Source organism: Alligator mississippiensis, chromosome 5 (assembly GCF_030867095.1).
Source record: "Alligator mississippiensis isolate rAllMis1 chromosome 5, rAllMis1, whole genome shotgun sequence".
NCBI lineage: Eukaryota > Metazoa > Chordata > Crocodylia > Alligatoridae > Alligator > Alligator mississippiensis.
The window spans coordinates 168053884-168076706 of NC_081828.1; the positions used below are offsets into that span (position 1 = coordinate 168053884).

Sequence of the window (22823 nt, forward strand, 5' to 3'; positions counted from 1 at the left end):
AGTAGGTCCAAGGAGGTGATCCTCCCCCTCTACGCGACACTGGTCAGGCCACAGCTGGAGTACTGTGTCCAGTTCTGGGCACCCCACTTCAAGAGGGATGTGGACAACATTGAGAGGGTCCAGAGGAGGGCCACCCGCATGATCCGGGGACAGCAGGGCAGACCCTACGAGGAGAGGCTAAGGGACCTGAACCTGTTCAGCCTTCACAAGAGAAGGCTGTGGGGGGGGGACCTTGTGACCATCTATAAACTCACTAGGGGGGAGCAGAAGGGTTTGGGGGAGAGCTTGTTTCCCCTAGCGCCCCCCGGGATAACAAGGAATAATGGCCACAAGTTGTTGGATAGTAGGTTTAGATTAGACAACCGTAAAAACTACTTCACAGTCAGGGCGGCTAGGATCTGGAACCAACTTCCAAGGGAAGTGGTGCTGGCTTCTACCCTGGGGGTCTTTAAAAGGCAGCTTGATACCTACCTGACTGGGGTCATTTGAGCCCAGTTTTCCTCCTGCCCAGGCAGGGGGTTGGACTTGAAGATCTACAAGGTCCCTTCCGACCCTACTTCTATGATTCTATGATAAGGGGAAACTTGGCTCTCCCCACCCCACCTCCCCCCCTCCAGGAACAGTAAAGGGCCTAAAAAAATAAAAATTGTTACAGAAGCATAAGTTTGTTTTAAAAAACATCAAGGTACAGCATTGTAAACAGAAATCAGTGCCCAAAATTACTTTGAGTTACTCTGGGCAGGAAAAAAGCAGTAAGCTTATCAGAGGCATGTTTTGTTTTTTCTCTGCAGCGGCATAATTTAAAGGTTCCTTTTTAAGGTAAAAAAAAAGTTTTTCTGAAGGAACTGTGTGTGGTGTATAATTCATCACCCGTAATCTTTTAAAGGAAGCTAAAATAAAGCTTACTGAACTTTGGGTCTGTAAGAAGAAAAAAAGACAAAAATTGTTTTTAGTTTATAAAAGGCAAGGCCAGCACAAAGTGTGCAGCTGTAAAAAAAAAAAAAAAAAAAAATTAAATCAAGATTTGCTGAATATAATGGTTTGCAAAAAGCAAGGCAAGAACGGGCCACTAATGAAAATGAATTGTAAAGCCTGTAGCCTAAAAAGGGTTATGGTTAAAATCCGTTTACGAAAGAAAAACTAAAAGTTAGGTAAGACCTTAAAAAAAAAAAAAAGGGTTCAATTAAACTAGTGTGTATCATGAACCATCTTAGTACAGTGGTATATAAAATACAATTAAAAAAAAAATCTAAATAGATACATGTATTTCAGTTAAAGTTATTCAGTGGTCTATGAAATTTAATGTATTAAATTTATTTAAAAGCCACAAAATGCCAATGACACCAATAAACTAAAAGACCAGTGGGCTGTTAAACACTGATAAAAAAAACCCCAAGTGTTAATTTTTATTTGTTGTTGTGTTTTTCTATTTTTAATATATTTGTATGTCATAATATTTTAACTTAGCTTTGCTTATTGAGTTTTTTCTTTTGTTTTTGTTTTGTTTTTCACTTTGTTAAGTAAACCCTTAATTTCAAAAGTGTGTGTAACCTCCCTGACTAGTCTCGTAAGTATGCAGATAATTCAAGCATTACCACACACCTCCCCAAAAATGTTATGGTCATTCATAACCCTTCCATTTGTTCAAAAAAGCACATTTGACCCCTTGTTTAATTGGCAAATATATAAATAACCAAAACAAAATTGTCACTCGTATATATAGTAAATGAACTAATTATCAATAAATATATCCCACATTGCCACTCTTGAAAAAACCCTGTTTATTCCAGAGCAACAAACTATCCACGTTATTAAAATTAATTAAATAATAGCACAACCAAACTGTATTTTAATAAAATGAATTGTGTGTGTGATAGGACTCAAACAAATTATTTAACAAGGAAAAAATGCTTTATTTCCTCCCATGCAACAATGTATGTGTAATATCACTATTATTCAAACTCCACTTTTCATGTATTATTTCACAAAACAAATAATTCAAAATATAAATATAAAAAATAATTGGCTAAATTTTAATTTTTCCATAAAAGTCAGTTAAACAACCTGCTCAACCTTTTAATGCAAAATTTGCATATAACCCAAGTAACCACTGCCACTCGTAATAATCCACAAGTGCACAGTATTTCTATATTGCATCTAGGTAAAAAAAATCCTGAAGGTTTCAAAATAAGCCAAACATATGTTAGCATATCATTGGTATAACATCTTCAGAGAATGGGCTCCTTCAGAAATGGCTATTCTTAATATCATGCTGCACCCTATAATAATGTTGTTTATCGTAATAAAAAGTTTATTTCTTGTCATGTGTTATATGTGTTGTTAAAAAAACTCAATATATCCAAAACTTTAAAAACTGCAATTAAAAACAAAATATCTTCTTACCAAACAAATGTAGTTTATGACCCATTCATCTCTAACGTTTGAAGGATCAAAGGGGAACAGGTAGCATGAACTGAACTAATGTAGCTGATGTTAACATAGAGTGTAATAGTAGTAAAATGTAACCACGTTAGTCTTGTCCTGTAAGCAACTTAAAAACTCCATTTTGTATCCTTCCGCTTGACAAGTAAATGAACTCTGCATAGTCTTTATGTATGAGTGTGTGTAAAAGGGTAAATGGTAAAAGAATGGCAGAGACAGGAGAAAAAGATTTAACTATTTATATAAGCAACAAGGTGCCAAATGTAAGTTACCAGTCAGTAAACTAATTAATGAATGGCTGAAGAATCCCTTTTAGGCCTAGGGCACAAAGAAAATAACAAGGACAAGGTATGTGCCCATCCTGCCAGACGGGCAGCAAGAACACTCCAAGGCTGAGATAAGCTGCAGACAAAAGAAAAACAACTGCAAAAACAGAAGCTGAGTATGGAAAAACCCCAAAGCACTGAAACAAAGGATGCTAATCCCTATAAAAGAACACTTTAAAAATTTCAAGTTGGGTGACTCGCTTTCTCTACTGCTGTTTCATCGGAGCACAGATGCATCTGTTCGTTCTGCTCCAGCTGTTATCTTCAAATCTGCTATCTTCAAATCATCATCATCTACTCAATAAGCTCGGGTTGGCCACCCTGGGCTGATATTGAACAACTATTGCTGCTTACTATATCTAGTGTATGTGTGGATGGAATGGTTGTTTTGTGTATGTGCATGCCTGCATGTGTGTAATGATGTGTATGATGATTTGTGTGTGCTTGTATGAATGGTGTGTCCAAACCTCTATGTCTAACTCATGTAATCAATAAACGTGGCACCTTGCCTTATCCCCCTTTATAAAGTCTTGCTCGTAATTTGAGCAATTGGCAATTTAAGTAACACTCAGACCCAGCAGCTGTGGACTCTGGGTCCCAGCAGTGCCCCATGGTGCCGGTGACTCAGCATCCTGTAACTGCAGACAGGGGGTCCTGGCAACATCCCCCAGTGCAGGGACCCACCATCCCACAGCTGCCAATGCCGGAGTCCAGCAGCCATGGGGTGCAGCTGCAATCTCCCCCACTCCCAAGGGGGCATGGAGCCCCCCCCCATGATTAGGAGACTGCAGCTGCTGCCATCTTCCAGCCCTGGGGGTGCATGATGCACCCCTATGGCTGGGAGATCACAGTAGCTGCAGTCTCCCAGCTGTTTGGCGGGCTTCACACACCACTTGACCTGGTAGACAGCAGCTGCTGTGATCTTCCACCACAGGGGTGCTCCACAGATCAGATATCGCAGCAGCTGCTTCTCTCAGCCACGGGGGCGAATGAGGTGCCCCTACAGCTGGCAATCCCTCTGGTGAGGGGGCTACCAGCCACAGGAACTTGCTTCTTGCCTGTGCAGGTGGAGCCTGGGATCAGACTCCCTCTGTGCCAGCAATAAGGCACAATGGAAAATGCATGATCCCATAATCATGCTTCCTGCCATGCACATGTGGCATGGCAGGAAGTATGACCATGTGGATCGTGCAGTAGATCCTATCGCACCTTTACCTGCACATGTAGAGGGACCCTAAAAGTAATTTAAAAATTATATCAAAGTAAAGGAAAAATATTCCAAGATAAACACCATTAGACTTTGAGCCCAACAGGAAACTTATGTGAGGTTCAGGATGCTTTTAGTTTTCAGAAAATATTTCATGCTACTCATTGATAATTTTTTCTTTAAATCTCTATGTTCAAGTCCCTGTACAGTGCTTTTAGAACAAAATGACTGGCAATAAGTAGATGACAGAAACTACTATTCAGATAAGGATCTAGAAACTCATCCCAAGGTCAACTATCCCTTTATGATTAAGGAATAGTTGGAAGTCTTATGAGATCAAACTTCCTAATTTCAAGTAGAAAGAAAATGCTAGTTACTACAAATGAAAAACCACTACCCACAGGTAAAAGAAAACATTATCATGTTCACTTAGTTTTTTCCCTCCTGGTGAAAATCAGCAGGGTATGAACAACTTTGAAAAGCAAGTGAGCAAATATATGAACTCTGAAAGGTTTAGGTGCATGTCTTTCAGTTGTAGTTTTGGTTGAATGTTTAGGTCATTTTTGTTCCATTCTGTGCAATCCTCCCATCTCTCAAAATAATTCAGCTTATATTTTAAAAAACTGCATTTCGTGGTTTATTGGAAGTTTCTTGGTGCCATTATATACATAGAGACAAAACCCAACTACATATCAGAAATTAGAAAAGGTTTCCTTTTCTCATAAAAGAAATGTTAAACATGAAAATTATAATGAAAATAAAGTGCACTTTTTTAAATATACCTAGGTGAACAAAAACAACTCAAGGAGGGAAAAACTTGAACTAGTCATAATGATATCTTAAATCACCATCACTTCCAAAATTGGATCTGTCAGGGGAAATCTAGTTTCTCAGTCCATGTTTAATGGATCAGTTGTTTCATTACTTCAGGTTGTAAAATGTTATTACACTAATCCACCTATAATTCTTTTGTATTAATTAAATCTCAATCAGGTTATTTGCATGAATGCAAGACCATGGGTTGTTAGATAATATAAAACTTGTGTCTACCTATGCAACAACACAGAAGGTTCCTATGAGGTTTATGAAACAAAAATCAGCGTCATTACATTCATCGCTGTTAAGCTGTAAAAACTTCCATTTTAACTGGCAATAAAATAGCATTCTGGGTCTACAAAGATATTATTAAGTCATGACCACATAATTTTACTAGCTTGGTGCAATATTGGAAATAATATTGTGTGAATGGGATGGACAGAATTTAATCTGTTCTATCCTATGAGTCTTGTTATGCCATGACATGCTTTAAACCCAACATCACTCTTGATGTTGTAGGGTATTTATAGAGTGTAGTTAAGGAAATTGGCCTCCACTATATGAAAAATCCAAATCTGAATGGCAGTTTTTGCATGTGCATTAACAAAAAAATGGGTGCATCTGCTATCCATTCTACCAAACAACCACCGTTTTGCAAATATAAGATTCAATTTAGGAGTTGCTGAACTGGTTGAGGCTAAAGCTCGATCAAAAATCAAACTTTTTTTAAAAAAAGAAAGGGGGAAATGTGAATAAAGAATTCCTTTTCTCAGACCTTTACTGAAATCCATCCTTTTGCCTCAAATCAGGAAGTCATCTTCTGTCTTCAAATTTCAGGAATTCCATAGTCAAATAAGACTGCAGTAGAAAACCAAGACCCAGCGGAGAGTTAGGCTGGCCATCTTTCCCTATATAGGGTTTTAGTGCTTATTTCAGGTCAGGGGAAATAAGAAGTTTGGGATATACTTCATTGTGTTGAAAAACAAACCAACAGACAGAATGTATTTCCATTTATGTTTCAGACCAATTTTAACTGTGACTTTTGTTTTGCGAGGAAGGGGTTCCAGTGATAAAAATGCAGCTAAACTGGCAGGATTTGAAATATAATGTTCTAGGTGTGCAACTCTGAGAACCACTGCACATTTAGACAGATTGTTGATGAAGTAAGATGGTCCCAAATACAATAGCAAATTATATGAAAACAAGCAGATTATTTTTCTAAAATAAAAGTTAAGATTGAAAGTAGTGCTATTAGGGCTGAGGGATCAAATATAAAAGAGGCTTCCCCATTTCTCCTGAGTGAGGCCTTCTTAACATTATAATCACTCTACAGCACTATTCATTACCACCTACTTCAAAGGGTTGCATTTTAATGAGTGAGATCCTGTCACACACACTTTCCCCTATTCCATCTGTTCCACCTCGATGAACAGGAAGTCAACTGAAAGATACATAAGTGAATATTGAAAACAATATGAAAACAAAGTTTGGTTCTCTTCAGCAGCCTACTGCTCTAAGTAACGAAGCAGAATAATATGGCTGTGTATACTTGTGAGTCAAACCAAAGTTGCTATGCCTAATTTCCAGCGTAGCAGACTAGAAATGTCTTAAATACAAGCTATAACCCAGTTACTTAATATTGTTTATGCATAATTAATTGTTTCTATACATGGATTGATTTTTGGCAACAAATACTTATAGCAAAGCTTATAAATCAACAAGACTAATGTGCAAACTAATGACTAACATTCATTCCTTATAGATGGCAGGCTGAAGACCTGGGTTTATGGTGTAGCTGCTGGTGCATTTGTTTTACTCATCTTTATTGTTTCTATGATCTATCTAGCCTGGTGAGTTTTTAATTATTCCTAAACAAAAACAGGTGCATGGACTGTAATTTGAGCACTTCATGGAATCTTGTTCATATATGGGAATGATGAGTAGTTTTTGTACAGAGCTCATGGTTTGATTTTTCATATCCTTTTGCCCCCAAATGGCAGTTGTCTCTCTGTAGTTGCTCAACTAACTAGATTTCTTCAGGCCTGAAATTATATCTGGTGTACCTTAAAGATACTTTAGGAACGCTAATTAGCAGTGTTGGGTAACAGTCCACCCAAGGTACCAAATGGATGCAGTTATGCATTCGTTATGTATGCACCACTACCAGGTGCCACTGCACTACCACTGCACGATCCCTCTGAATCCCCCTCCACTATTCCAGGCCCCTCCCATGGCTGCCCCCCACCCGCTACAGCTCCAGACCTTTAAGACAAAAAAAAATGAGAAAACCCCCACATTCACCATTACTGCAGCAGGGATCGCCCCCTGCCCGGCAGCACTTGGTAAGTTGGGGCTTTTTTTTTTAAAGCGCCAGGAGCTGGGGCAGGCAGGGGCAGCCATGGGGGGGCATTGTTGGGGGAGCAGGGAGGGGCTGGGGGCTGGCAGGGGTCCCCCCATGGTCCCGTCCCCCAGCCCCCACTCCTCCCCTACTTACCAGCTCTGAGTCCAGCTGCAGCTCCCTGCTGCAGCAGGCAGGGACTGTCCGAATCATCAAAGCTTTCCTAATCTTTTCCAAAGAGTCGAAGACCTTTGAATCTATTCAGACCTTTTAATTGGTCCCCTGATTCAATTTGGATTTGGAGATTCAGCCACCAAATTGGGCCAAATCTCTTCCAAATCAAATCACCACCTGAAAATTTGCACAGCCCTAATAGACATGGCCTAAGTATATCCAAAAGGCAGTTAGTTTGGCGGCTTCTCTTCGTTTTCATCAGGGATCCTAGTTTTCTGTGGTTTAAAAAAAATAATTCTATGATTAAAAAAAACCCCGTAAAAATCTGTGTTTTTCCATGGGGAGCCCCCCACAACGCTGACTGGCAGAGAAGAGTGGGGCCACACCATCTCAGCCAATCAGTGGCAGAGGGAGGAGGGGGCAGCCACCATTGTGCCTGCTTCCCTGTGTGCCAGAGGCTTTTTCCCCTAAATGAGCTGCCACAGCAGCCATAAGAACCTCCCACTAGAGAGCCAGGATTTTATTTTCAGTAAGTTGTTTGTTTTTTTCTTTTTTTTTCTCTCTTTTTTTTGGTGTGGTTTCTAAAGATTCTCTGTAAAAACACAAATTCTACGTTTTTCTATGGCAAACATATCTAGGATCTCTGGTGATCACTATAACTACAGTCAAAATAACAAGCAACTTTGCCAGGGCGGAGTGAGACAACAGTACATTTTAATTGCCTTATGAAGGTAATCTAATGCCTATTCCCCATGGATATTCCACAAAGTATTGCAAGAATGCCAAGAGTTTCAGGCAAAAGAGTGTCCTAACACCTTACTGGGAATCTCAGATACCATTTGACTATAAAGTTATTAGAACTGGTTTAAAAAGTTCCTAAAAACCTCCAAGGATAGAAATTCCACCTCTTCTCTGGATAACCTGTTCCAATGTTTTACTACCCTTCTGGTGAGAGAGTTTTTTCCTAGTATCTAACTTAAACTTCCCTTGCTGCAACTTGAGACCATTGCTTCTTGTTCTGTCATCTGCCACCACTGAGAACAGTCCAGTTCTAGCATTTCATCAGGAAATTTGATGAAACTGAAATATTTCTCGAAGTTTCTCAGGTGCAGGATAGAATTTCTAGTGAAAACAAAAGTTTAGCTGTGGGCTAGAAGTACCAGGTTTAAGCCCTTGGTTTTCCTGATTGAGAGCAGGAATTTGAACCCGAGTAAGTGCATTAGCCACCAGGTTATCAGCTATATTTGTGGTGAGTGGTTACATTATCTTCTTTCCCCAAAATATTCTCTTCTGTTCCCAAAAGATCTCACTCTTGCCCCTGATGACCTGGAATAGGAAGACTTTTGAAACTTTGATTTTTTTATTTTTTTTTTTATAGCATGGGAAAACAATCTCCTGCTCATATTTACTGTAAATGCTATGTGCTCGGCTTAACTTCTCTTGTGGCATTTTGCACCAGTCTGTCAGTAAAAAGTGATAGCAACGTAGTGGACCAAGTCCTCTGACATGAGATATCTCTGAGTAGGTTAGAAAAAATCTGATTGGGACATACAATTTAGTAACAAAGGAATACCACCAGAGATGGGCTTTGAATCTCAACCCTTTCAAAGTTCAAGAAAAGGTAAGATTCAAGGCTCCAAGTCACATCTGGTGCTGCAAGGAGCCTGGTGCTCATTTTTGATTGGGCCATTTTTTTTTTAAAGCAAACACCAATCAAAATCATATCATCTTTCAGGACTATTCACTAAACTCATAATGTTTTGGTGCAGTCATGTCAGAACTTAACATTTAAGGTAGATCTAAATACTAACCCCTCAACCTATTTCCAGGAACTGCTGTTTGAAGGGTTTGGCAACTTCCTATTGTTTAAAGGATTATGTTTAGTTTTTACCAATCAGCCACACAACTAGCTGATAAACCATTATAAAAAATGAACCCCATCACTACTAATATCTAGTTTCTTCTCCTCTAGTTACATAAATAATCATTTTATTAATTCTTATAGCAAAAAGCCAAAGAAACCCCAGAGGAGACAGAACAACCGTTTGAAACCTTTAACCTTGGCTTATGATGGAGATGCTGATATGTAACTTCCCACAGCAACGAGTGGATTCTACATTATTGTTTTGAAATCAAGGTATCCAGGGGCATGCCATGGAGTGGATTCTGGGTGTTTTTTTAAACTGCACCATAAGTAACGAAGAATGGATTTCAGAAAGCCCATGGATATTCATGGCATTACTGCTTTTTTCCTGACCATAAGCACTGAGAATTCTGGGAGGCCCATTTTAATAGATAACTGCCGTTGGAGATATTTATGTGGTCCATTTTGCAACTTACAAACTATAAAAACGACCTCCGTCTCCAAGCGCTGTAGCTGACATAGTATTCACAGTTGAGAACCCCTCATGCCAGACTTAACCTGCAACATTAACCAAGTATAATCAGCAAGCATGAAGAGTTTGTACCACGCTGTCTATAACTCTTTATATTCAAGCATAGCTTATATACTCAGTTGAACCATATGTAGTACTGTCAGATTATATACGTGTTAACAAGCATTTTAGTGCTAGTAAGATGTTAACCTTTACCTGAGAAAAGATTAACCCACTAAGAAAGTTCAGCCTCTTGGCAATTGATGGTAGTTTGTATTACCTGCATTTTAGAGGGTAAAGACTCACTTGCAAGACCGATCTGTTATCACTCCAAAGTATCAATGCCTCACATATACCAGTATCTATGAAGAAGATTCAGTATTTTTTAGTGGTTACTGTCTGGAAAAATGAATACCTAGTGTAAATGTTACAATAGGTTTCTACTTTCTCTAACTCTCAAACTGTTGCCTGCATCTTTTTTGCTACATGTAAGGCAAATTTTTGCACTATATTAGTGCAGCATGATATGCACTTAACTAGTATTGCCATAGAAACTGCCTCTTTTCAAAAAGGATGATGATACGTCTTGTGCTAGGAGTGTCAAGTAGACAGGTCTTGAATCCTGAAGAGAGTAGAGTTCAGTTTGGACTGCAAGTAGATGGAATCAGCTAAGACGTGTGTACTATATACACTGTTTGTCGTCACAGCGGCCATTTTGTAGTCTATATCATGGCAGTAATAAGTGTCTAGTTTCTTGCCCCATCTACCTACAAATATAGATCCTCCAGTTGGTTTCTAATTGTACTTTGAAGGCTATTTATGACTAGATTTTTTATATTTGTTAACTTTGTTAAAAAAGAAAAGTGGATGCTCACTAATCTTGAGTGAAATGCCTGTTTGTCTGATGAAATGTTCTGATTATTTGTTCAGCTCAAAGAAGAATTGTTATTGCTTATTTTCCATCTATAAAAGAAAGAATTTTCACTGTTGCTAACAGTGCAAAATTCAGCCCTTTAGCCTCTTTAATTAGGGTAATTGGATCTAATCAGAATTTTTAAATCAGCTAAAGTCTTCAATGTACCAGTACACTGGTTAATGAAGAAGAATATGAAAAAAGTTGCTATGGTAAAACAGTTGGATAAGTATTTTTCCTTCTTAATTCTTGCAGTATAACGCATTGTTAATGTCTTTTCAGTACCAGGCTATCATTTTATGTATACACCTGTTACAGACGTCACTCATGACCCAAGAAGGGTTATTCTCATTAGGTGGCTTCTGTGTGTAGACTAAAAGAAAAATATAAATGACTGTGCCATCACTAAGCAATATCATGACAAAAACTTTACCAGGCAACCTTTAAGAAATAATTATTTTGGAAAGTTCAGTATTAGGTTCTCAGGTCTTTTTTATAACCCAAACCATTCCTACCTATCCCTCACAGTATTTGTTCTAGGAGCACCAGTTTATACACAGACATTAAACTTTGGCCTGGATCCACTGAAATAAATAAATGGACCCCCATTGAAATGGGCACCAATTTTCCAGTTGTACTTAATGTACATTTTATGTAAAGATCAAAATCAGAATATGGTCAGATTTCAGTTTAATTCATGATAATAAAGTGTGTTAGTATCATATAAAGATACTGATCCTCCTCCCCTAATGCATAAATAAATCTCATTAGTTATGTGTAGATGAGAAGAACAAATGATCTTTTGTTAATAGTCACCTGTATTTGTGCAGGTTTAGCTTTCACATTTCTTTCACCTTGATTCTGCAACTTGGTGTGTACTGTCCCACCTGCACAGGAATCTATTGCAGTTAGTAGGATATTTCCCCATGGCAGAGGTTCATTTTCATACAAGTAGCAGGACTGGGGCCTTAATCTTACATCATTTCAAAAACATTTCTCTTTATGCACAAAACTAATGTTTTTGTAATGCTTGAATGACAAACAGTTAGGTTGTACCTTAATCACGTAAACAAAATTCTTGGAGCAGTTTTGGGATGTTAAACCATGCAAATGAATCATGAATTACTTACCTTTAGAAGCCCATTTCTGGATGTTTAATTACTTCAAGCCAATATCAACCTGGAGAGGAAGGTAGAAATTTTCTTTTTGATAAATGAGTTGCTATTACTGATTCCACTGGCTAGCCTTCTTCCAGGAGCTCTTCTGTAGCTCTCACCATGATGCTGATTTGACCTTAACACCCAGAATTTCAGAAACATTAAGGTTTGCTGTTGCATATTTCTTCCTATATAAAAAATCAGTATTAATAAACTTAAAGAAAATTAAGGAATATTTGGCTTTTACGGTCCATGAAGTTATTTTAATATATAATAAAATTGATGCCTGGCCAGTGAATGTTACTGATGGATATTTACATTGTGCTAAATTATACATTTCATACATGGTGTGCAAGTTTAAAACTTGGAATGCACGTAACACTCATGCCAGAATGGCTGCTTCTTCCTTTGTGAAGATAGATATTCATTTTAAAATGTTATTAAAGAAGGGCTTATGCTGTAAGTCTGTAAATCAAATTTCAAAAAATGGCCAAGCCCTAGAACACTGAAACCAGTAATAAATAAGGAAATATCAATACAGAGTGAAAAGTAATTTACTTAAAAAAAAATCAGAGTGCTTCTTCAAATCCAGTGCCTAAAGCAGTCACTACTATAGATTGTTAGTTTGTGAAAGTAATGTTTCCAGTGATCAGATATCTCTAAACCATTCAGAAAATAGCAAAGTAGGTATTTTCTTGTTGGTGTGGTGGTTTGTAAATTCTTTTTTAAAATCTGTAGTTTCTAGATGACTGTGTCTGCTTTGAGTCCTGGAGCAGTTTCTTTTGAAAGCTGTGGTGCTACTGAACAAGTTTCTTTCTTTGTCCTCCTAAGGCACAGATTTAAAATTCCCTTTGTTACCAAAATGTAAAAATTCATTTCCCAATACAACCACCTGAAAAGACCAATTCAAACATTCTGTGTATAAATCACTGTAAAATATACTGAAATCTGTCTTTTTACCTTTATGTAAATTGTGCTTACCCAAAGTTGAGAATTTATTTTGCCTAATTTAATTTACTTGAATATTTATTTTGTAGGAGGACGCAGCAGCTGTCTGAGGAATGTTTACCTTTTTTTTTTGGGTTAATGTTAATTTGTAAATTGTGTATTGCATTTTATCTGATAAATTATGTATATTTCTTTTTTTTATGCGCAAAATGTTTATGTACAACTACCACAAATGTGTGTATATTGTCACTAAGCTTTATTCAGTTAATACAGATAACATGAAAATGTAATTGAAGTGTTACATTTTCATATGAGTTATTTACATAACTGATGTATTGCTGACAATAAATATAAACACAAAATCATTTTCATGTCTGTTTTTAACTGATATACTATACTGCCCCATGGTGGAAGGAGACTAACAATAAAAGCCCAACTCCCTAAATATTGCCATCCTTTAAATATTCTTTTTTTACTTAAAGACAAGTTGCAAGTATGTTGATTTAAAAATGAAAATTATGTTTGATTTGTTCTGGTAACAATTCCTTCAAATGTCACAGTGACTTAAATATGGACTGTAGGGTCATGCTTTACTAGTTATAAATAGTTTTTAAAAATCCTATTTCAAATACTGTTGCTCCTTACCTGCTAAGTTTTGAATTCAGACAAGAAGATATCTTTACGGAAAAGTCTGCTGTAAAAAGGTAATGCCAATCTTCCTGCAACTAAGACCCCCATCCACTTCAGTGAAGCTGGATCTGCCTCTGCATTGTAAAGATATGAAACAAAACAAACAAAAACAATTTAAATAAAACCCCAGACTATGATGGATTACTTTATTATTTAAAGTTTGATTGTTGAGCAAGCTGTAGCCAAACTAATCCCAGTTGCTTCTAGCACGAAAAAAATTTAACTAGGATGGAAATTAATTCATAGTTTTGCTTTGTTTGGGGGGGTTTTGGAGGGGGGCGGGCATGACAAGGAGGGAGGGAGACTTGTATTTTATCTGCACATTCTCCAGTAAAGTTCAGATTATGGTTTTTAGTTACTATTGCTGTAGCATGTTTTACTCACCATTTCAAAGTGGTCTAAATATAATAGGAACCTATCTTGGCTTCTTACAGGTCCACTTTTTAAATTGTCTCAAAAACCATTGTATGAGTGTATAATATTTCCTTGAAGGATGTGAGTTTCAAAAAATATCACCATTTTTCTCCCTCTGCTCCTGCAAAAATTTGTGGAAAAGCTCCCGCTGACTTCAGAGATCACAAAATTAAGCTACAACTGAGCATTTCAAACTCCCTTTAGTAGATGTCTTTAGTTTCAGGTTTACAGTCAGGTGTTTCAGTAAAAAACAGATATACTCATCCCATTCAATCTTGTGTGTTCAAAGGATTAGTCAACACTGGGATGCAAGGTTATTTTTATAACACCAACATATTTTTTTATTTTAAAAAAAAGTCTTGAATTAGTACTATGAGCAACTCATCAAGCATGCATTCTGGTTTTAGTAGTATTTACAAAATAATAGCTAAATATATGTACATGTATAAACCATATTGTTGCTTGTTATTCGTGTAAAAGCCATGGTACACAATGATTTTGATGAGGATTTCCTTTGAAAATTGGTTATGATAAGATTTACTTTCATTAAAAAATAAAAATTGGCACATTTTGAATTAAGATTTCAGGACACAAGATGCCCATTTAAAGAGTACCTGCACAAATGTACCATAGCTTAATTTCTCTTTAAATGATTTATTTGCATCCTACAAGAGCTATGCAAATTAGTCTATAATGTCCTTGCCTCATTACTGCAGTTCTTCCCATCAGTCCTTTTTTTTCTTAACGGCAACAGTCAAAAATATATAGCTAATTGACTGTATGTAAGAGACCCATCTAAAGGGATATCCCATTTGAAATGCAGTGCACTGCTTTTTGCTTTGTCTTGTCAAGCCCACTGATCATGCCATGATGGCATTACAGGAAGTGTCTAAACCAGCCAATTAAATGAGAAATACAATTTAACATTTTGAACTTTACTGGTAAGGAACCTCTTTGTTCTAGTGTAAGCCTCAGAAGGACCAAATTACTTTTTTATAATTTTAGCTGGTGGCAAAGATTACTTTCTATGTAAAATATGCTTCTCCCTTACTAGCACACTCCCTTCTGCTAAAATTCCAGTTCTAATAAACTATCTGTTATTTTTCTTTCTTAATAGTTACCCAGCATAATTTATGTTGTTTTGCCAATTTTAATTGCAGTAACTGTCTAGAATATAGTGTTAGATAGTTTAATATCTTCATCAGGATCCTGTCATTGCTGGAGACAGGTTTTGACTCCTGGTACTTCAGAAATAGCTGATGTTTGTCAAATGAGTAATATTTTGTATATCATGGCTAATATGCTAAACAAGAATTACTTCAGGTGTCATTTGCATGATCCAAAATTATATTAATCAAAACAAATATAAAAGAACCATCTTGATGAAAATGAGTGGTGCAGCAGTCGCATTCACCTTCCAAACCACCTACAGCAGGACAGAACATGATATATAAGAAATGGGAGAGGTGAGGAAACATTTCTTAGGACAATGAGAAAAGCTGACAAAAACAATTTCTCCAAAATCAGTAGCTGCATGAACTTTACAATCTTGTTTCATGTCCCCTTAAGAGCAAAAGGATTAGTTTACAAAGGAAGTATTCTGAAGGCCAAAACACTACTGTCCGGCAAATGCCAAAGTAGATGGCATTTGAATACCAGTTGGAAATGTTTCACAGCCTTTGAAAATATAGGAAGAATTAATTTGATCTTCAGACCATAACTTTAAAAATGACAACTGAGTTACCATCAATACCCTTAAAGTATACAACACTCTTTCTAATAATGCTGTCATATTTACCTGTTCATGTTAAATGCAGAAGTACTCTCCCATTCCTGTTTCATTTCAGCTGAGAAATCCCCTCTGAAAAGCTCTCAAGAGGAGATGACATCCTTTCTTAAATGTCCACATGGAAGATAATAAGGCATATGTATTCTAAACACCTCTGGTCCCAATAGAGAATTAAAAGCTTTATTTAAAAAAGGTTAAAAATCAAAAAATGTTTGCATGATATGGTCGAATTATAAGAGAAGCAGAACCCTGCACATGGTAACTACATTCTTACATAGTTGCAGGATGGTAAAGCAAACTTAACATTGTGTTTAGCATGGAGTGAACATCTGCCCAAGGTAAGGTACTGTTGAATTTAAAAAATATTTTTTTCACTAGTACAGTATGGACTATGAGGTACGAACTGAGGCATTGCATTTAGCATGTGATCTACATTTGCCCAGGGTTAAGTACTATCTGTACTTAACCCTGAGCAAGCATTACAGTCTTTTCAGTCTTTAATACAAGTGTGTTGGGGGGGTGGGAGAGGGAGGATCTCTTTCAGTCTGTAACCCCACTCCGTTCCGGCTAGTGTTCTTGGTTGGCTTTCTTCATAGCGATGATGGTCAGTGATATGCTCAACCTAAATGCTCAGCCGAAATACAAAACTAACGGGAATTTCCTTTATAGCTTTAAAAATGGTGCATCTAAAAAGAAGAAAATCAGCATGTGCCCTACTGTAGGGAGTGGCATCCTCATTGAACCCTAAGATTACAAAATTATTAATAGGCATTGCTAAAATACTTACGAGTGTAGGTGAATAGTAGAAGCTGAGGTGCCACTAAAACACATGCACTTTTTCTTGTTACAAAATTGTATAAATGTTTGTAATCTCTGCTTTAATTTTAAGGGGGGCACACACACACACTATATATACATGGACATTGGCCAAATTCTAGTTTAACAGGGATGTATCTTAGCTCCCTGTTACACCTTAAGTCTAAAAACCTTCTCTAGCTGTCTTCCACCTACACAGCTGTGACTTGCCACTAGAGGGCTGGTGAGCAGGGGCCTGACTAGGAGTTACAGCTGAGAGTTGCTGCTACAGAGCTGGTGAACCAGGACAGGTTTCTATTCTTGCTCTAAGTGGGTGGACGTGAGAAATGAGTTGGGGGGTAGGGAGGAGCAGGAAAATGAAGCTGGGAAACAGTGAGTTAATGGGGTGGAGATGGGTAAAGAAATGGGATGTGTAAAGGAAATGGGGGTGGTAGAAGGGTGGTGAAATGAAAGAAGTCAGCTGCTGAAGGATAAGATAAAAAGAAATTTAAAAAGAAGAAGAATTTTAAAAGAAATGAAGAGGAATTAAAGAAGGTCTCATGAGGCACATCTATGCATGCAACAATGTGTCATAATTACAGCGCATTAGCTTTAGTACCTGTAATAACGGGTTCTAACTTAATGCGCTGTAATCTGTGCCAGCACACATTTTTTACGTGATGCTAATGTGCAGTAGACTAATTCTACTATGCATTAGCGTATTAGCACAGCTTTTGCTGTGATGCACTAATGATTAGTAGAATTAGTCTACTGTGCTTCTAGCATCTCATATAGATGCACCCATGTTTTAATGAACTTAAATTTGGGCCTTGGGTGTAGGGAGTGCTGGTTGTGCTTCCTGGGGTAGCTGGGATGTGGGAGCACTGAGGGAAGGCACTTTTAGGGAGCCACTGTTCCTGCTCCAGGAAGGAAGCCCCAGCATATAGGGACCTGATCTGACCCCCTACATTGGTATCCCCCTCCACTCTCCCTTCACGTTACTCCTGGACCCATCTGTGCCCCATAACCTGGATAGCTGGCATGTGCTCTGTAGGCTGTTTGCACAGCATTGCACCCATGGAGGTGGGAAGGTCACACCATGGAGGGGGAGTTGGCTTAGTACCAGAACCTCCCCCTGGTCAGTAGAGTTCAAAGGGGTGCAAATTTTGTCCACACAAAACATGAGGGTGGGAGAGGGAATACTGCATCCTGGGATGCTGGAGGACTGCAACTTGCTTGCTCATCTGTGGGGAGTGGCCACACCTTAATGACACATGAGCTGGGAAATATGGATCAAAGACAAACCTGCTCTGGAGTGACCTAAGCTGCCTAAAGTGTACTTAAATCTACTTTCAGGTGTTAATGTGTGGACAATCCAAGGGTTAAGAGCTCCAGGAACTGCCAAAAATTAATGTATCTCCTTAGGGAGATATACATTATATTCATAGCAGTGGCAGCACTGTACTGCACATATAACTGGGATAGCTTTAAACTAAGTAGCTCAGGCATTGGTCTAGCAGTTCAATCTGTGGTAGCATCGGGCACTTTTACACATGCTCTGGGAATGGAGGGGGCACCACCATGTCTCGTGCATCAGCATCCCTGTGCTTAAAAATAGCGGTGGGGGCACTTGAACTAAAATTCATTCAATGAGCTTGAGTTCAAGAACCGTAGCTGCTATTTTTAAGCATTTGGGACACTGATGCACAAGATGCAGGAGGCTGCTGGAGTGCAGCAATTGCCACACTGCAGCAGACTCAATTATTTAAGTCTGCTCTGACACACTGGAATTCCAGCATGTCAGAGCAGCCTTGCTGCTCGTGTATAGGCACCCTTAGAGCTCAGCATAGGTTAACCCACCATGTATAAATAAACAGGTCTGAATATTATCCCGCATTTAAATATATCAACTGCAGTTTCTATTGCAATTGCACAATATGAAGTCCTGACACAAAATGACTACATATTTCAACCTTTAAGCCATAATTCAACAAAAACTAAAAATATATCAAACCAACAATCCCTTGTTTTTCATCATCAGTTAACTTGGTTTAACTCACCAGATAAACTGATCTTCTTGAAGCAAAAGCATGTATTAAATGTTAGCCTCTGCATTATAAAATGGATTTATTATTAATAAACTTTTTCATTTATAATTGACCTTTTAACCCATTTTTTCAAGAAGCTGATATGCGTCTTTTAATCCCTGTTTGGACATTTCAGAAGTTATTTATCTAATGATACCTATCAGAGCAATCAGTAACCTTTGAGAGCTGTGGGCCAAAACAATCCAGCTCCAGTGACATGAATCAGGATCCCTATCATGCAAAAGCACTTGCCTAAGTAAGGCACCTGGGGTTCTTAAAACATTGTATGTGAAGCACTGCTGAGTGCCTGCATGTAAGAGTAACAAAATCCAGCAAACTGAGTGGGTGAGCTGCCTAAACTAGTCAACAGGAACTACCAAGTGAGGGTTGACACCTAAGCTCCAGACCTTAAAAGCAGTTGGTTATCTTTCTTGTAGCCAGAAGAAAGCTCATATTTCAACTCTGGGATGCTCAACCATAAATCCTCTCTTTCCTGCAGCTGGACACCCAAACTAGGTTTGATGTCTCTCACAAAGAAATGAAGAAAAAACATTTCAATCCCCAACATACCCAGCAGCCCAATAATTGGAGTACTTGCCCAAGGTGTAAATCACCTATTTTCAAATTCCTGCCCTATCAGATTTAGAGCAGGACTTGAACACATCTCTGGTCTAACCACAAGTTTATCCCTCCATACATCCTCCTCCCAATGGATTCCCCTACAAGAGACAATTCAATAGTAGAGTCCCATGCAAAAACACCCAAGTGAGCTCTGAATGAAGCAGCGTGTGTGCCAGAAGCACTATGTTGCAGTGCTCTGCCTTAGCTAATTCATGCTACTGAGAAGCAGAGTACTCAAGCTAACTCAGCTGCATTGCACCATGTACACATTAACTTAGTTGTTGTGGTGCAGGGAGTTTTCAGCACATGAATGGCACTGAAGAGAGGGAACAACTGGTAAGTACTGTTTGCCAAAGGACAGCTGCTAATGATCAGAATTGGTCGTGGCTGTAATGATCACAAGCTGATAACCATTCCTGTGTAGAACTGAAAATGAATTTAAAATAGCAATTGAAATTAGGATGAGACACAGAATAAAACTTTATAAATATCAATAGACATTCAAATCATTTGCATCAGTTCTTCTTCTTGCTGTTTTCTTTCTATAGTCCCCTCAAGAAAGAAAAAAGGGTCCCACATGCCCAGCCTCTGAGGGAATACTGGTGACATAAGGTTAGATTTACAGAGGAAGGAAAAAAAATAATTGCCTAGCATTTTGCAATTGCCCGAAGTTGAATTTAATGAACTGCAGAGAGAGCTTTCTGCAACATAGAAACAGCAGCTGGAGTTAAATCTTATATTTCTGCCCATGATGGCCTCTGCTTACTAGTTAATGAGCAAAACATTAGTAGCAGTCATTAATTTGGTCTTCCAGAGACATAAAATAATGCTTTGCCAGCACAAGCAAGAGGTTTAATTACTAATGTCAAACTGGCTTTGGAGTTTAATTCCACAGATGTAGTGCTGTGAAGCAAACAGGGCAAAAGTCTAAGGCTAAAAACAGACCACAGGTTTTGATGTTCCAAGCTTTGACAGGCCAGGGACAGTTCTTTACACATGCAGCTTGAATAGCAATTAACTCAAATTCATCCCAGTTGTCCCAGGGAAAAGTGTACTTCACAAGTACTTGGGGTGGGACAATGGGTTTGTATGACTCTAGGATCCCAGAATAAAGACTTTGTCCCAGGGGAAATCAGTCTTATTTCAAGACTAAGATTTCAAAACTGCAAAAGTAGACTTCCCCTTTGAGTAGGAAAGTGGCATTTGGGTTAGAAACACTACAACCTGGTTGGCATCCTTTAATTTGGGAGAGACAGTGGTTATGGCAGCCTATGGCATAAATGGTTTGCGGTGTCTCGAGGACTGAATGGTCCAATCCAAGATTTGCATGATCTGTGGCAGTGGTTGCAAGTGTGTGCATCATGACTGGGTGGTTCAAGAACTGCTTGCTTCCTGTGGACTCTTCTCTTCAAGCGGTTGGAGCCAATTCCTGTCATGGACTTTAATGCCCTGGTGGAAATGACACATTACACAGACCTGAATATTGTCAAAGAGAATGCTGGCTCAGTGATGTCAGACTCTTCAGCATTTACCATATGAGCTTTAAGAACAATAGATCTATCTATCTATCTATCTATCTATCTATCTATCTATCTATCTATCTATCTAATGTCAGGACAACACAATTTAGCAGGAAACCTTAATAGCATGCTGTACAAACCAGAGAGAAAAATCATAGCAGTTTGATTTGGATGGACAAATACAGGGTGTTAAGGATAATCAACAACTACCATTGTTCACTTTATGTATATACTATTTGGGAAAAAATGTTCAATAAGGAGATATAATTTGCTAATGATAAAACATATTGAGTGGGCAGGCATGTTTGAGCAGTCAATGCAAAGGAAGCAGACAGTAACATTCTGAAGTAACTAGAACAAAATACGTATCAGAACAGAAGAAATTGTGACATAAATTCAGTTTAGAGCCCTGCAAGTTGGCACTAGGGAGAAATAATGACAAAGAAATATACTAGAAAACACTGAGGCACAATTATATCTGGTATGAACATAAACATGGCTATAAAACATGCAGCTTAAGTCCTCTTCCTAAAGAGGCATGAAAAATTGTGCAACAAAAAGACTTCAAACTAAATAAGGACTTGCAGTCTAATAAGGTATCCTGCTCCCCAAAAAAGCTCCTGGCACTCTGAGCTGTACAAGTATGGAACACATCACAGTCCCTCTTCTTCAGACCTGCTCTGAAATAGAAAGGTATCACAGGACACGAAGTTCATGGGGAATTCTTGAACAACAAAAATAAAATGGATGTAAGGGAACAGATCATGAGAGAAGATAAAATTAACTAAGCAAAGAACATATGAGAAGATGAGAAGGAAAGAACAGATGTTATCAGCCTTGCATTCTGTGCATCAACAATTCTTTGACCTGCCTTAATGTCAGTGCATAACAATGTATACCTTAGGCCCCATCTATACGTTACAGGTATTGAGCAATTCATTGGTCAATTACACAATTACATTAAGACCAGCCACACATGCAAAATAGCTATCACATCATAAAAAGCTCCAGCCAGCTATAAAGTTAGACCTTGAAAATGTGTACTAACCTTATAGGTGGTTGCTATCCAGCTTTAACTTACATGTGTATCATGGTCTGCCCTGCAGCTTGGAGCCCCATCAGTTGACATAACTCCCAGCAGCAGGGGTGCACCATGGGGGGGACAACTGGGGGCACTCTCAGATCAAGCAATTGCCAATTCTGGTTCCCAGCAGCATGGGGAGTTAGGGTGGCCACCTTTTCAAAATGGAAAGGCCAGTCACATGCCTGCCTCTCCTTCATTTTCCTCTCTATGGCATGGATGGAGCTGAGCTGAGTGGAGCAGGGAAAGATGTAAGCTGCCCACTGCAGACTTTGGGATCTCTGCCCTGCTGCCTTTCCCTCAGGAGCCCTGTGCTGGCCACACACCCCCTGCCCACCCAGCAGCAGTGGGGGGCACAACTTCACACCACTGCTGCCCCCACTGCTGCCAAGTGGACAGGGGGTGCATGACTGGCACGGGGTTCCTGAGGAAAAGGCAGCATGGCAGGAAGCTCTGAGCCTACAGCAGGCAGCCCACATCCACCCCGCACACAAATACGCCCCCTGAGAGTGCATGCAGCAGTGGGGAGTCATCTCCACACACTCCATGGACAAGCTGCCTGTGGCTCTGTCTTGCTTCCCACCCTGAGCCCTGAATCCATGCATCGCCCCAGCTGAGCAGCATCCCCAGCCCTAGCCCCACTCCCTCCCTCACTGTGGGGGCCTCAATATGCCCCACTATTCCCTCCCATTCTCTCCCCTGCATAGACTTACCTGCAGGGAGCTAGGCTGCCTGGCTGTATTCCTAGCCACATGCATGTGTACAGATGTGTACATGCACATGGAGCCCTCTGCGTCCCACTCCGGGCAGCCCCTTGCAGGCTGGAACTCTGCCAGTCTGCAAAGGGAAACCTACCATTTCCCAATCCCTGCAGGATACTGTGAATCTGGGACAAATCTTGTCTTGGAGTCATGCAGCCCGAGACCGGGACTTAATGATCCCATTCCAGGACTGTCCCACCCAGTTAGGGATGGGTGATCAACCTACCCAGAGTCCCACAGTTGTAGATGCTGAATGTTGGGACCCAGTTATATCCTGGCAGCCAGGGGGAATGGTTGCCCTAGGTGTGCATGAAGCCCCCAGAACTGAGGAATTGTGGTTACCATAAACTCCCAGGCTTGTAAGTACAT

General features: G+C 39.1%; 1 protein-coding gene across 1 annotated transcript in view; it reads left to right on the forward strand.

The window, feature by feature from the left end:
- THSD7A (thrombospondin type 1 domain containing 7A) overlaps positions 1–13061 on the forward strand; it is a 432531-nt gene extending 419470 nt beyond the window's left edge. The window contains exons 30-31 of the mRNA XM_059728968.1: positions 6554–6641; positions 9309–13061. Coding sequence (XP_059584951.1) covers positions 6554–6641; positions 9309–9393 — 173 coding nt within the window. The 3' untranslated portion in view covers positions 9394–13061. The remainder of the gene's footprint in view (positions 1–6553; positions 6642–9308) is intronic.
- Positions 13062–22823: the final 9762 nt, after the last annotated feature.